Source organism: Opisthorchis viverrini (assembly GCF_000715545.1).
Source record: "Opisthorchis viverrini unplaced genomic scaffold opera_v5_291, whole genome shotgun sequence".
NCBI lineage: Eukaryota > Metazoa > Platyhelminthes > Trematoda > Opisthorchiida > Opisthorchiidae > Opisthorchis > Opisthorchis viverrini.
Genome location: NW_008751949.1, coordinates 397,896 through 414,364, shown reverse-complemented (window position 1 = coordinate 414,364; position 16,469 = coordinate 397,896). Strand labels below are relative to the sequence as shown.

Sequence of the window (16,469 nt, the reverse complement as noted above, 5' to 3'; positions counted from 1 at the left end):
TGTGTGTGGGTGTCAGAACATGACTTGTTGCTACCTCATCGGACGGTAGACAGTCGATGTCAGATGAGTCACTCTTATGTGTCATGATTTGTACGTGTAGGGAAAGGAAGACGAGTCTCGGGATCAAGGGCTTGACTGTGAGCTGTGTAGTCAAGTGAGTCACGATTCTGTGGCGTGATTTGTAAGTGTAAGAAAAAAAGACGGATCTCGTAATCCAGCGAGTGTCGGTGACCTGTACAGTCATGTGTGGCGAAAGGGTAGCTACAAGCTCTCAATGTAACCTTCAACTGCGTGCTACTTTTTCCCACCAAGTGTTCAAGGGCTTTGCAGTAGCAGCAACTGTCGGTTGGCACATCATATGACATTGAATCGCCTTCATCCTGAAAATGGCGGCGAAGTCAAGTGGTTGTCTTTCGGTGTGCACTGGCTGCACGATGTCGCAGCCGGCTCCTGTTACATCAGCGCAGTTGTGTGATTAAACACATCTGTGCGTGCACGTGACAGCAACATGTGATTTGGATTTGTCGCGTAAGTTGAGTTTCCTGTCAGCACTCGGCACAGCGATCGGGTTGTGGACGATCCAAAAAGATGTATTTGCACAAATCTAATTCCAAAGATGAGTGTCATTCACGGCGCAAGAGTGGACGGGACGACATTTTTGCAACTCAGGTAGCGTTAGAACAAACCCTAACCCGGGATTCAGCTGCTCTGTCTGACCCACTGTAGCGCAAGGCACTTTTAAGGTCGCTGCACGCGTGCTTCGCCATTCTAAACAAATCCAACCTGCTCATCACTATTTCGCGGTTATAGTCAGTTGGTGCAGTCAAACATCATTCATGAGACTCGAGTTTCACTACTGAAGATTTGTCACTAATAAATCAAATCAACATAGATGACGAAGTGAAAGCAAGAGAGGTCAAGAACATAGGTCACTCGAGCACGCAGCAGTGGTTGCCGAATTCTCAGGGCTGATTACAAAAGACCAATCAATGGAACCACTCCACCGGGCAATCAATCGTGATCGAAGGTCAGCCCCGTCCGATAGCACGTATAATAACACGCGTGCTCAATGTATACTCGCTGGTACACCGCTACGCTCCACTCTGCCCCGTGACAACGCTTCGATGCTGTCACCTTGATTGATGAGGAAGCTTTTGCGGCCACTTCAGCAAACAGAACTAATAAATCCGTGAAATCTGCTTCGACATGCAGGATTAAACGGAAATCACAAGATAGTCACTTTTTTACTTCTACACGAAGACTATCTACACGCTGTCAGCCACATAGGCCAACGGAAATAACAATATGCATTTTGAAATACAGCAGTAGAATTCAGGAACCCGTAAGTTCAACTACATGACGTGGACTCCTAGAAAGCAAGTTGAAATATGGGAACTTACTCGTTTTCAATGCAAGAACAGCACGAATTGGTTGCGCAACGATGTGATTTGGAATTTTACTCTCTGTCTCTATTGTTCTATCAACTCAACTAGAAGGACAGTCCTGCTATCATCTCCGCTTCATTTTTAACCAAGGTGCTATCCTGGCTACTTAGGTCAGAGGATTTAAGACATCCTCGGGCCCTTGACTGCTAATGTCTCAGAACCATAGCTGAACTCAGCGAATTGAATACGAGGTGATCAAGAAGCGGGATTCTGATTAATCAGACAGTACTTTACGCAAAAAATTCATCCATCACTGCAAGCTGAGTAAGCTGAACCGTGTATCAACCATGTCGGGCGGAGTGTTGTTTCCCGTGCTTAATTTGCAGTGACAAATGCCTTGAGGCAGAGATAATATATAACGTAGGATGGAATCAAGGAGGCTACAACGATTTCGGGTGCTGTTACCATTGTCTGCCTTCCAGGATGATGTCCACACTACCCTCTCCGTGCTTTGATGTAGATCCTGAAAGAGATGGCGGCCGACTGACGTCAGTCGTATTCATGCTGTCAATTTCTATCCAAATGGTCTGACTGAGTTTCGGGGGTGTAACCAACTAAACCTAGATTCCCGCCCCATCTCATTTTTTGTTCTTCCATTACACAACTTTATTCAAATAAACTGACATGGTCATATTGCTGTGAAGCAACGGTGTTCTTGCCCGATGTTGCCGTCAATGATGAGGATGATGGTGCGGACGTTTTCCCGATGATTGGGAGAGTGACTGTATGTATTCAACAACTCGCTGCACACGGGTAGACAGACGTTCCCTACAAGCAGTCAGAATAACCACCTTGCTTAGTTCCCATTGACTTCCTCATCTGATTTTAGGTTTTCTCACATTTTTTCAGGTATAAGCATAAAATCAGGGTTGGCTTCAACTGTTAACTGCTGAAAATATGTTTCTTGTGCCGCTTGCGGACAGGATGCAGGGTGAGGAAAGATCACCGGTCTTACGATCTTTACTGCGACCAACTTTCACACATTTTCAGTATCAAAAGACCAAAATTGTCCGGCTATCCGATCGGTTCGGAGGTCTGTCTTCCGCTGCTACACGCTGCTACACGCAATATCCCGATAAGTCTCTTTCGAAATGTTCCAAACTTTCTTCGACACCGACAGCTGCGATCATCTCCGCTTCATTTTTAACCAAGGTGCTATCCTGGCTACTTAGGTCAGAGGATTTAAGACATCCTCGGGCCCTTGACTGCTAATGTCTCAGAACCATAGCTGAACTCAGCGAATTGAATACGAGGTGATCAAGAAGCGGGATTCTGATTAATCAGACAGTACTTTACGCAAAAAATTCATCCATCACTGCAAGCTGAGTAAGCTGAACCGTGTATCAACCATGTCGGGCGGAGTGTTGTTTCCCGTGCTTAATTTGCAGTGACAAATGCCTTGAGGCAGAGATAATATATAACGTAGGATGGAATCAAGGAGGCTACAACGATTTCGGGTGCTGTTACCATTGTCTGCCTTCCAGGATGATGTCCACACTACCCTCTCCGTGCTTTGATGTAGATCCTGAAAGAGATGGCGGCCGACTGACGTCAGTCGTATTCATGCTGTCAATTTCTATCCAAATGGTCTGACTGAGTTTCGGGGGTGTAACCAACTAAACCTAGATTCCCGCCCCATCTCATTTTTTGTTCTTCCATTACACAACTTTATTCAAATAAACTGACATGGTCATATTGCTGTGAAGCAACGGTGTTCTTGCCCGATGTTGCCGTCAATGATGAGGATGATGGTGCGGACGTTTTCCCGATGATTGGGAGAGTGACTGTATGTATTCAACAACTCGCTGCACACGGGTAGACAGACGTTCCCTACAAGCAGTCAGAATAACCACCTTGCTTAGTTCCCATTGACTTCCTCATCTGATTTTAGGTTTTCTCACATTTTTTCAGGTATAAGCATAAAATCAGGGTTGGCTTCAACTGTTAACTGCTGAAAATATGTTTCTTGTGCCGCTTGCGGACAGGATGCAGGGTGAGGAAAGATCACCGGTCTTACGATCTTTACTGCGACCAACTTTCACACATTTTCAGTATCAAAAGACCAAAATTGTCCGGCTATCCGATCGGTTCGGAGGTCTGTCTTCCGCTGCTACACGCTGCTACACGCAATATCCCGATAAGTCTCTTTCGAAATGTTCCAAACTTTCTTCGACACCGACAGCTGCGGCACGGTTTTGTCAAAACTGAGGTCTCGCGTGTTCTTATGCAGGATAAAGTTGGAATACCGTGTGTGTTCCGTTGTGCCAAACTTTCTGAGCAATAAGCGTACTATTCGGGTATCACGTTTGAGCTTCAGTTTGACTCTGAAAACATCTTCGTAGCGTCTGAACCACGAATCGAAGGTTAGGCCCGCATCAGGGTCATAATGGAACTCCGTGATGCTGTCGGCAATCGAGTCGACTGAATTTGTATCCGGAGCGGAATCTGGTGGTTGAATTTTAAGCTTGTCAGTTGTAGGAAAACTGCAAGGATTGGTTCATCTGGGAAGGGTAGGAGCTTGACAATGTTTGTTACGCTATATTAAACATACGTGAAACAAATATCCGGAGCGGAAGCTGGTTAATGAAATCTAAGCTCACAGTCGCTGACGGGGTCCGCACGCAGACTGGTTGACAAGACACGATAGTGTTAGGTGCTGGAATAAGAGTTTTCACTTTCGACGGTTTCAGAATAGCACAATACCAACACGTTATTAATGCGCAGTTCGTAGATGCCGATGTGCTTGCACTAATGCATCCAAGCCATTGCCTTCAATGCATAGCTCCCTTCCCAATCCCCCCACTTAACAGTTCACATACAGTGCTGTATTTATGCACTAATTTATCAGCTCCCGCCTCAAATGCGCAATTACCTACCCCACCTCCCCGAATCATCAATGAACGAAACTGTGGCAGCTTAAACCACTGTACGACAACTACGTGGTTACTACAGCTGACAATGATGATGTGCTGACACACATTTCGACTCAGTTTAATCACATAAATCCCGTTTGAGTTTGCTGGACGACATGAAGGAGAAAAATTAAATCATCTTGTTCCCATATAACACTACTTTACAGGGAAGAACGGAAAGCCACGCATGCATTGAGTGTCGTGAGACCGGATAGCCATCAATCGGCGCAACGTGACTTGCCAAACTCGCACCAGTCTTACCAGTGACTACCGATTTTAGCCAGGCTGACGTTTACTCACTGCTTCCACCGACTGCAGTTGCCGTATATATTGGAGCGAGTTTTGATAGCTGTCATTTAGAATGTCGAACTTTCCAGGTCGTCCCTCTGAGCAGTTACAGAAAATCAGAATTCATCTGTTTAACCGAAGTTTGACGTTTTCTTCATATCCTACCTTCAGTTGTGTTTCGTAACTTCTTCCACTTTAGTGTAAAAACCTCAACCACAAGCGTGAGAACACAGAGCTTCGTGTATAGATCAGCTCTGGAGTGGGTTTGCATCTATTACGAAGCAGTGCAATGAGACAAAAGAGTGTCAAACTTAATTAACAACAGAAGGAGCTGAGATTACTTAACACTATGTTTGTAACCTTCAGATAACACAAACTCACGTTGAACGTCCTATGAAGCCATACGAAACAAAGAAACCTACCGAGACTGGCGCCGGATGTGGCATACGTCGAATCCAACGTCAGTCGTGAAGTCTGATACACTTGAACAGGACAAGTTCCCGTCTTGCTAGTCTTGGAAACTGAACCGGTAGGTTGTACGGAACCGTGTAGAGCAACATCTCCGTACAGCATGTGTACTGCCCGGTCCGCTGATACGGCATTCAGTGGGCTGGGGCAAACCTCGGTAACGGTTTGGAGCAGGTTGTGCCCCAGCGGAAGCCAGGCCATTAGGAGAGCACGGAGGACACCTCGAGAGTCAGTATTCCGGATAGCACGTGCATCCAACTGTACGCCAAGCTTACTGGCCATAGCAGACACATCTTTGGGACAATCGTCAATAACTAGTTTCTGAAGCAAACAAATTAGACACGTGAGACTGCTTAAAAGGACGGCTAATAGTTTTCCTGCAAGCATGGTAAGAATTGGCGCGGAATACGAGTTGGTGGAAGTGAACTGGAACCCAGAACATTTTCAGCGGACTCTTGCCAGGACAGTAATTACTTAGAATTCTGATATCCAACGAAGGACGGATATAACAAGCTGAAATGATACTTTCTTTCGATCTCCATCTATGTCAAACCCTTGAGGGAGGCTCCAAGAGATGGAAAGGTGGCAGTAAGCTGTCTACTGTACTTAAGCGGGAAACGTGAGAAGAGACAGCTTACTATCTGAATCCCTAATACAGAGCATAAAATAGTATATCACGACGAACGATGAAAAATACATTGTTAGTGGCTGGTGTTCATGCTGAAAGCATGCTACTGGTGTGTAGTTTTCTCAATAAAACCCAGAAGCTTAGTGGCGAACCGCGCGGAGCCTATGCAGGTTGGCAAGTGCCACTTCTCGGGATGAAAACGTGGATGGCCTTCTAACTTTTCAATCGATTGGAAAGTGGTTGGAACCGATTAGGGACTCAGAATAGTTTGGTAGACTGTCAGCTGGACAGTGTTTGACTTTCGACACAAATACCTCGGTATCACCATCATCATCAGCGACAACAAAAGCCACAAACCGTTGCAAGTAAAAATGGTTCCACCTGTAGCAGTTTGATTAATTGGCAGGTAACGGATAGCTTATAGGACTGATAAGGATAATTGAAGACGGCTCAAAACGGGGAATTCGAAATCTACTTACAAGGTCGCCAGTGAATGAAACAAGCGTCTCGGTCAAACAAAGGTCTCTGAACTTTTAGTGTTATGCGGCTCTATGACTATACTCAACTGAATCCATAACCCATTCTTAGCTGGTTCACATATTATCAAACCATAAAAAACTGTTAATGCGCGGTATTGTGGCGTTCGACATGACCTGTGGCGTTAAATCAGAAAAACAAATCAACTTGAGGATTCCACTCAAAACAGCGGTCAACACTATCGACGTACCTGATATGTTTGCCACAGTGGTTCCAGTACTAACTGTACGAACACCGGTTTCTTCCTGTTTTTGTGCGCACCAGGTTTGAAAAAACATTTGCCCCCATCACCTCCACCTCCGCGGCTGATGTAGAAGTCGCCCCAAATCACTTCAAAAAGTCTTTCGACCGAGACGTCCAAACGCTTTGACCAAGTTTCCACAAAGTCTGAAGGCCGGAAGCCCCAAGTGTCCGAGGCCGAAGCAAACACCACATTTCCGCGATCGGGCGAGAAATACAGATTGGAATCATCTGTATGTTCACTGTCATCGGTTAGTAGGTAAGTGACACTTTGAGAACCTCCTGATTCTGAAGTTGTGTCCGTCTGGAACAGAGCAAGTCAACCGATTTGGGTTGATAAGGTAGACTGTTGTGTTCGAGACTCAAGTGTTCCACGTGCACAGTGGGTTAATGACAGAAATAACTCTACCGCTACCGCGTCCCCGGTTCCGATTGTTCTTTTTGGAGACAATCATACAGAAGATAAAAGACGCTCACCTATGGATTGACATAATCATCGAGTGGTTCCATCAACTTATACATATTTTGACGCATACTTCACCACACACCTTTAGGTGAACTGATGAAGAACATTCGTACGGAAAAACTTGCAACCGTTGACCTCAATAGATTCCAATAAGTCCCTTGCTAATAGGTACATGCTTCCTGTCATGACTAAGAAATGACCGTGATGGCTACAGGCAAACATCGTTACGGATGTCTGAAGTGTGATGGTTAATGTTGGGAAGAACTCAGCACTAACTGCGTGTCCCTAAACAGATTGGCGAACTCGTCCACTCTGGATAAAAAACCTTTAACGGAAACCGTTAAGTCGGGCCCAACCGTGTGTCATACATGATTAAACCCATGGAAGTTACAAGATCACAGAAAGTATTCTGTGTCTAGCGAGAAGGACCATCAGTGACAACTAGAGCACTCGTTAGATTCAGGTTTGCTGAATATGTCATGTCTCCTGGAAGCTACATGAAGCAATATGCTTAAAAATAACATCGCGGTGCAAGTCACAAGTGAATTAGGAACCATAGGAGCAGTCACCCAGTTGCGATTAAAGGTGAAGAATCGGGTACGCTAAGCCGACGGTTACGATGGAACAGTCAACTGTGATGGATGGAAACCACTTGTCAGGACAGACTGCTTTGGTTGCACCATGGACATGCATTTGAATAGCAAATTCCATTCCGGAGGAGACTAACTCACAGACGGTTCCTTTAAAGGGAGGCAACTGTACGCAAAGCCACCGAAATGTGTGGCCAGCTAACGGAAACACCTAAGTGAGTAGGAAGTAATCAATAGGAAGTGCAGTTTATGACTGTACTTGGTAGCTCCATACGTCTCTGCGCATAGGTAGTACATAAAACGGGGACAAAAGGGCAATCTTAATGACTTCACCCCTCCCTCTAAAAACAAGTATAGTGCATTTCTCCTAAGGACATCGCTCAATTCTTGGAAATTTCGATTTATCCAGAAAGTCAAGACAGTGGTAGTTCGTATTGCGGGTGGAAGCGAAGTGTTTCCACTTTTTTTGAATGTTCACTAATAAAATAGCGGATAAACCTTAATGCTCAAGATTTAACAGCCAACGATATGTGGTCAGATGTTCTGCACTCGTAATAGCAGCGGCAATAAAACAGACCTATCTGCGCACACAAGGGATATGGGGAAGAAGACGCTGGAGCCGGAACGGGAATCAACGGTCGCTTGTTACATACAGACTACATACATACATACAGACTAGGATGCTAAGAAACACCAGACAGTCAAGGTCACGACATCAGGCAGTCAAGTGACTAGGTTCGTGAGGTGGGGAGCACGACATGAACCGGTGTGAACACGGAATAGGTCCGACACAGATGATGAATGATAATGTCTAGGCTCAAACAATGGCAATGTCAACACTGCGCAAGCAAAACGGAACCGTCAATAAAATAATGTCTTCGATTTCCTAGTGCGAATGGTGTGTTTCTGATCTGGAAAATGATAGTCGGCAGCTGCAGACATGCAAGTACCATTGCGAGGACAGGTCATTCAAGATTCCACTGGGTCGTTGCCCTTCAAGAGACTTCAGGGATATTCTTCTTAGCAAAGCGGTGCATGGTAGTGAATTCGACACGGACCATCCTTTGGCACAAGCGAAGGTGCGCATCATCTAGAGGCGACCACATCATAGGCTGGATGCCAAACAACTGAAACTCGGCAAATGTTGTCCAAGAGACTCAGTGGGAGTCACTGGACGACAATCGACTGTAGTTGTACTGGAGACAATCTGGGTGAGGAAATCAGCTCGAAAGTATTGAGTTGAAGGAAACGGCAATGTGACTTCATACATGGCTGAGCGGAAGAGTGCTGTGGAACCCATCAAGGTTCTCTGTCTAAAACTTTCGAACAGCAACCTCACTGAACTCATGCGCGAGCTGAAAACGAATGATACATGAGACCTAAGGAGTAAATCGAGCCGTATGCCTAACATAACCATTGTAAAGAGTGCCTTGATGAAAACTTAACTTAGTTGCCCCAAAACCTACTGTTGAAGCTTCACAAGCTCACGAAAACTGAAGATAAACGACCCATTTCTCTCCCTCCAACCGAACCAGGGAACACAACAGCTGTATTCCGAGCAAGAGAGTGTGTGAGAGCGCAAAAGTTACAACGGCCCCACGCTATTTAAAGGGGACTTTCTGACATTGATCCAGGCTGTCTGATAGGCGTTAGTGATCACCCATCAACATCGATCGTGCCTCTGTGAAAAGCCTGAATGCTGATCACATTCGGTCGTGCTTCTGTGGCGCAGAGAACACTCATCAGGTTTTGCTGAATTGATTGAATGATTGACTGGCCTGGATGCTTGCCGGCTTTCCAGTTGAGCTTTTGGTGGAGCAGTAGGTTCCGGGCGTTCAGAAGTTGATTTCAGGAATCAGACCTTCCTGATAGGCATCATACAGGACGACAAGGATGTCACGATACTGCCCTTAATCAAAGGGAAAGGAACTGGACAGGAGAGAAACTGTCCTGTGTTTTGTAGTGCCACGAAAAGATGTTAAACTAAACACTCCAAAAGCCGCTGAAATGCCGCCTCACAACGCGAAAGCAAGGTATAATCATGGGTAAAAGCAGCATACGGACGATCGATTCGCGCAGCAGTGTTTTGGTCAGGAAACGCTTCGAACTGTATACAAACCATCCAACCAATATTGAATTGGTATCATACCTTTTCAAAAGAGGAGAGATACTGCGCAGGTGGTTAAGTAGAGCTTGAATAGGACTGTGGAAAAAAGGTCTCTACATCGTTTTCGAACGCCGTCAGGGTAGTCGGCGTTTTCGGCTGGACTATTAGGCCTGGGTGGAAGCATCTTTGCTAACTGATTCGAAGGTTTTGGTGAATTCATCAACAATCCACGGAGTGACTGATCCCGTTTATGATGCTCCTGTTTTATTTGTCTCGCGTCAGAATCAAGTCAAGCGTATTTCGACCATCTCGGGGTCCTCGTTGCGCTTCGGGGACATTTTAATTCAGAACGCTGACACGCTCCAGCGCCCAGTGCCTGAAAAAAGACTCATCAGTATCTGGGTTTCGTCGGATGAAAATTTTCACTCCATCTGAAGAAGTGGTTCACCTATTCAATAGTGTTACAGTAAACCAGCGCAACATGGTAAAATTATATTGTGATTGTAAACCTCCGACGGTTGGGTCGCTGTGAACCTATGTTTCTTCAGAATGAATGAAAATCACTGGGCAAAACGGCTTTGGACTGAAACGTGTTTCTGCCTAGAAAAACAGCGGTGACTGTTAGAAATTTATCGATATGGTTACCATGTGGAGTCCGATATTGGACCACCAACAAATCACTGTTTGTATGGCTCCATTAGTCAGCAGCTATGACATGGCGTTTTGTACTTATCGAAAGCTAGATATACGGCAGAGCCAAGTCCATTTCAAGAGTTCATTGATGCTGGCGGCATAACTTAATAGCTGTACTCAAATAAATTCGGTTTAGTGGGATAGTTTGCGAATAGAGTTGAGTCTCTCGTAGGGTCGTCATAGTATAATGTTTACGAAGCAGTGCCATGGCAGTCGCTCTCTAAACGATGGTGTGATGAGCCTCGTCCAGAAGGTTTGGTTTCAGGCGTGACCTACGTCTTTCAAGACCAGCTTTGAGGCGGACTGACTAAAAAACAAACGACTGACTAAAGAACAGGTTGCTTCACGCACGCTCATAGAAACATCGAGCTTACACACCCAAGTGAACGAAACACTCAGTGTGTCTAGCGCAAAGCACGATACAGCCTGGCGTTGTTTTGTGGGATGGTCAACATATTCGTGAACTTTTGGTGATGGTGCTACTATCTAAGGGATACATTGCAAAGATCATGATTTTTACAGAAATTTGAAATTGCCTTCCGTTAAAAACCGTGTTTTCCAAACAGCGTATCCCTCTGCAGCGAACAATTACGGACACGCGTCATGCATCGCTGCTTGATTACACTGCTTTCGTTTTTTCGCTTTTCCATTTACTTCAGTCACCCTGTTGGTACATGTGCAAATCGCGAAACCACTTACGGGCAAATGGATAATCGAACGATGTTAGGGCTTGCGTAAACTTTAAAATGTGTGATGTTCGTCGGTCTTTTTACCCACTTTTCACTCTGACTACAACTCGGCTTCCCACAATGACAGGTCTAAAACTGAGAACCAGATAGAGTTAGATGGAAATGATAAACTGTCAGCTGATTATTTCACGGGCTAACACGACATCATTGTGGTCACAATTTTCAGTCTTCATCAAGGTCAAATCATTCTCGTTCCGGAGAGTTTTATCCTACCCTGAATTGCGTCTCTGGACGCTCGGTTGGTGGACACAAACTCTCAACTTTTCAGAAACAATTTTGGGGTTTTGCAGGATAGGTATTTTGTTCATAGTCACACCACTCCAGCTTGAACGGTCGTCCTCCTGTTCTGGTGTAATAATTCCGGTGAGTCCACATCAAAGGGAGTCACCGGACCCCAGTTTCGCTCTCATTAGAGCTCATCAGCAGTGCATATCCGATGGCCGTGCCGAGATTTGAACCCCGGACATCTGACATGCGAGGCGAGCGTGTAACCACTACTCCACCAACGCATGTTAGACGCATCTGAATTTTCACGTCTGAACAGGCGAACGTGTTCACATTTGAGCGATGTGATTGGAGTGCGCGACTAGTCGAACGACAACCCAGTAACTGTACTGGTTGTGACGATCGATTGACCCGCCAGTCAGGAATTCCCAGTCAGGTAGCGTGACACACTTGAAACCCACTGGACAACTTTTTGGTTGGGGTTTTCAAAAACAGCCATATCTTTTTATCAAACTTTACATGTGTGCTGAGGATGACCCATTGGTTTATGAGGCGATTTACACCACACTTTGTATGAAGCATACATTTTATGTAACCCTAGGATGGCGTGCTGGGAAGAAAAAATCATTCTCATTCGCTTTTTTTTTTAATTTCATACATAGGCTTCATCGACGATGGTCGTTTCCAGTCGGAGATCCATCCACAGCTGAAGTGGGCTGTTGACATGCAAAAGCCCAGTCCTTTTGTTCTTGATTCGGAAAAGCGGCGTCAGATAAGGTTCACCTAACTGTCTTCTGCTCATCCTTACAAAACATCAGTTACGCAATGTCATTGTGTGTGTGTGTGTGTCATCATCAAGCCAATCTTGCCGCACTGATTAGCTATGCACCGCATACCGAACCAGCCAATCAAATGACTCGGTCTGTTAACATTCATTTGTCACGTTACACACACGATACATAAACGGGGTACAAAGTAGACATCATAGGAGGAACACCGACTGGCTTACAGATGCTTTACTCTGTGGATTTAATCAGTTCAAAACGTGGATTTCTGTTTATTTTTTGGAATATCGTGACATGTGAGATGCTGATGATGTTCCCATCGCTGGTACCCTAGCCAGCAGTTTTGCCCCAAATTAGCGATCTTCGCATTGTTTGTTCAGGTAGACCATGCTACCTGGTCAACATCGTGGAACTTCCCAACAGAGCATTTCATATGCGACAGTGAAATTGCATCCAACCATGGGGGCAAGTGCAGGATTGACACGCAGTCGAAGGACCGTGTTTAGCGATCGTCCGTCCTCCCAACTAGGCATGTGTTCCGGTCCACTGAGAAGATCCTCCACACTGGAAGGACGTACACAACTGATTTGTGACACACCCAGTCGAGCTAGAGACGGTCTGTTGAGCAGAGGTCGGAGTCCATCTACAAATTCTTCTGCTTCACGTATAACCCGACAGAATAACTTCCCCAACTCTTTATCGGATGGAGCACTAATGAAAAAATTGACCAGTCACACACCGGGTGATTCGTTGCAATCTGCAGAAGCCCAGCCAAATGCATCTTACGAACTAAATCAGTCCGCAATTTCTGTTTGCACTGGGTTTCGTGAGGGCACTCCAATTTATCGTAGACCAGTAACCGGGTCGATCACCTTGGCCACAGTTTGCTCCCAACCATTATATCAGAGAGGGCGGCATCACACATCGTTGCCCAAATTTGGTACAGCACCAACAAGATCCGTTATACCTAGCCGACCCGACCTAACTCAGGACCTCAAGTCACGTGCCAACACTTCTCCGGGTGTGTATTTTGGCCAAGTTCACACATCCATGACTCAGCAAATAGATGATGATAGTAAGACTGCACAACGTCATACGGCGCCCTCTGCTAGACGTAAAACTGTGAATATTACTGAACCAAGAGAAAGGAAACTAACAGAAGCGCCTACTGTGACCCGCAAGGATTCTAAACGTCATCCTGGCGAGCGAACACGTCCCAAATCCCATTACGAAACCAGTAAAATTGTGAATTTGGAAAAACCCTCATTTACGAAACATCTGCTTTCGCTAGAAAAGGAGCCGATACTGATCAAAGTAAGCATCCCAAACTGTACAGAGTAAAAATATTCATTTCCTTGTTCAGCGCCACTATGTAGGCCTTCTGAGCCAAGCTTTTTTCGTCTGAATTCTACACTGAACCTCAGGAAATCTCCCGTAGGCTTGGTTTTCTCATTTCACCTCAGACTTCTATTCGCATGCGTTGAATGCTGAGGGAATTTACAACGATGGTCTAACTAAAACACTACCGAGTGGAAAGACACCAGACGTTCCGGAACGTTTGGTTCTCCCTATTAGGTCAGGTCAAGAAGGGGTCAACTACACACACCCCATTTTTTACATTAACAGAAGATTTGATGCAAAGACTTGGTGTCAGTAGCGGAGGAAAGAAACTGCGGAGATAAGTCAGACACTAATTGAAACTAACTCTCGGACAATATATTGGATTATGCTGTTGTAAAGATTGGCAGTTATCGTCCGCGAAAGTTCATACCAAGATATGGGTAGTGTACTTTTACAGCAGTGTACCACAATAAAAGGGTGTTGGAATTACTCAGGATTCTCCGTGCAAAGTTTGAACATGCGTCCAATTGCTTGCTGATTACATGATAAGCTTGGTTCGCCCTCGAAGCTATACCGCATCCATAGACGTTTCCGAGGGCTCTGACCACAGTAAGATAGCCTTCCTCAATCAATTCCAGGAAAAGAAAACCGATGAAAAGTGTGTCTTTGGCGTGGAATGTATATGTCAACAAAATGACGGATACAGCCGAGGGGGACTGATACTTGTTCTCCAATATTACTTATAGATTTGGTGGAAGTCTGAGCATCCAATGCTTAGACAAGGGGTTTCAATGAATCCCATTTTCTACTTGAACACCATTATATACAGATCTAGCGATAAATATGCGCTTACGAGTTAATCTGATGTTCAGGAAGGAAATTTAAAACGTTTGTTATACATTCAAATTATCCGAGGGCTCTGACCACAGTAAGATAGCCTTCCTCAATCAATTCCAGGAAAAGAAAACCGATGAAAAGTGTGTCTTTGGCGTGGAATGTATATGTCAACAAAATGACGGATACAGCCGAGGGGGACTGATACTTGTTCTCCAATATTACTTATAGATTTGGTGGAAGTCTGAGCATCCAATGCTCAGACAAGGGGTTTCAGGGAATCCCATTTTCTACTTGAACACCATTATATACAGATCTAGCGATAAATATGCGCTTACGAGTTAATCTGATGTTCAGGAAGGAAATTTAACACGTTTGTTATACACTCCAAATGAATATACTACACAAATGTCGACATATGTTTTAGCTGGAGCAAAATTCTTGTTAGCAAATTAGGGGAAAATTGCTAGTAGTCTGTTGTGAGTTTCTGTTGACTTTGTAAGTAGTGCTGAATAAAACCTAATTGGAAAGTATCAACAGGGACAAACATCGAACTCCCCGGAAAAAAGGTGGATGCGATGAGACCGGTTGAGTTTACTTGGTTCAGAGGTGCCTAGATTTACACTTAAGGTAATAGGGAGAGTGAAAAAACAGTTAGACTTGTAGAGGTGCGTTTATCCGATAGGTCTAGGTACCGTTTGGCCACTCGTGGCCGAACGGTTAAGTGTTCAAACTACTAACCGGGAGGTCGCGGGTTCGAGACTCTTCGGAGTTTCGTGAGATGCGCACTGCTGCTGACTCCCAATAAGAATGAAACAGCTGTACAGTGCTTCTCGGCTTTTCAGCATAGATTGGCTTCACTTACAGGACGAAATCCCACAAAAATCCCAAATCTCCTCACACTACCAAGATCCTACTATGTGCTTACGAAAGGCGGTGATACAATCACAGAACAGCAAACGTCCAACCCCGGCCAAAGAAACCGATAAGACCAGGCACCCCAGTGCGTCTTTGGGTAAATAGATGGCAGCCAGAGACCAGCAAGAGTTAGTACAGAGAGTACCGTTGGATTCTCACCTTATCCTCGCCAGGTTAGAATTTAATTTAAATCTAAACATCAAGGACAGAGTATAAAGGAGCATGCTGTGCTTGAAAGAAACACTCCTTCAATTAGGTTAATTTAGCGGTAATCGAGCTGACATTTTCAAGCCGTGCCAAAAAATGTTCGTGTCCCTGGTTTATATTTCGACCCCAAGATAATTTTTTTTTCCTATTTAAACACAAATAACTAATGCATATGGGTTTGTTGAAAAATGGGATAAGTGAAGTAGACGGTGTAGAAAATATGGAAAATATAGAATATCATAAACAAGAGATTCAGTTTGGTATCTCGTGAAAACCAAATTGATTTGGAAATGAGTGTATTTCTCGAAAACATAGCCTAGTTTTTCAGAAACGGGTTTAATGAATGTCAACTCTTTCAGTGTGGTTACTTTTACTCTTGTTAAGTATGCCAACAATGCAGACGGATGCGACTGAGCCATGGGGAAATTCCATCGTTGTCGAAAGGTGTGTCATCCAGCAAAGGGACGTTCAGGCTGAGTCTGCTCAATACTAATGTTTACACGAGGCTTGTAATGAAGCATATATTTAGTGTCGGTTGGTCAGTGTGACTGGAAGCCCCTCCTGTACACTAACAATAAACTAGGTGCCCCCAATCTTCACTCCGGAACAGATTCCCAAATCGGTCACTGAAGGTGCACTTCCAGAATGGTATTTACTTTTCCCCACACCGTGGCGCATGATTATTTGGTCTGAACTCGCCAAATTCCTGACACTATCATGGTAAAGCAGCTATATAAGTGTTTGCAGTAGAGCCGACTTCATAACTATCTACTGACTTGTTGTTTCCTACACCAAAATTGACAAACAGAGACGCAATTTCGTCCTTTCCGTGACCAGAGTTTTAGTCAAGTTCGCTGTCGACTTTCACAGCAAACAACTAATGCGTTTTCATCATAAAGAAAACTACTCACAAGGTTGCTGGAAACTCTTCGACAGCCCACGACCGTTTTCGCCCCTCTTGGGACTCATCGGGTAGGCGCAGTCCCCGAGTTTCCGTCAACCTCATGTTCTACTTGAACCCAAATTGAACAGTTTT

General features: G+C 44.8%; 3 protein-coding genes across 3 annotated transcripts in view; 2 read left to right on the top strand and 1 right to left on the bottom strand.

Annotated features, from left to right (window-relative positions):
- T265_09644 (hypothetical protein) overlaps positions 1-4,418 on the top strand; it is a gene marked incomplete at both ends in the record, with an annotated part of 12,126 nt that extends 7,708 nt beyond the window's left edge. The window contains one exon of the mRNA XM_009175774.1: positions 4,136-4,418. Within this exon, the coding sequence (XP_009174038.1) occupies positions 4,136-4,418 (283 nt within the window). The remainder of the gene's footprint in view (positions 1-4,135) is intronic.
- Positions 4,419-5,026: 608 nt separating this feature from the next.
- T265_14913 (hypothetical protein) lies at positions 5,027-6,822 on the bottom strand (the record flags this gene model as incomplete). Its single annotated transcript, XM_009175781.1, has 2 exons — positions 5,027-5,434; positions 6,469-6,822. Coding segments are annotated over 2 exons (762 nt in total), but the record flags the coding sequence as incomplete, so codon positions are not given.
- Positions 6,823-12,520: 5,698 nt separating this feature from the next.
- Positions 12,521-13,474, top strand: T265_09643 (hypothetical protein; the record flags this gene model as incomplete). Its single annotated transcript, XM_009175773.1, has 1 exon — positions 12,521-13,474. One exon carries the CDS (start codon positions 12,521-12,523, stop codon positions 13,472-13,474), a length of 954 nt encoding a protein of 317 aa, XP_009174037.1.
- Between the last annotated feature and the right edge of the window lie 2,995 nt (positions 13,475-16,469).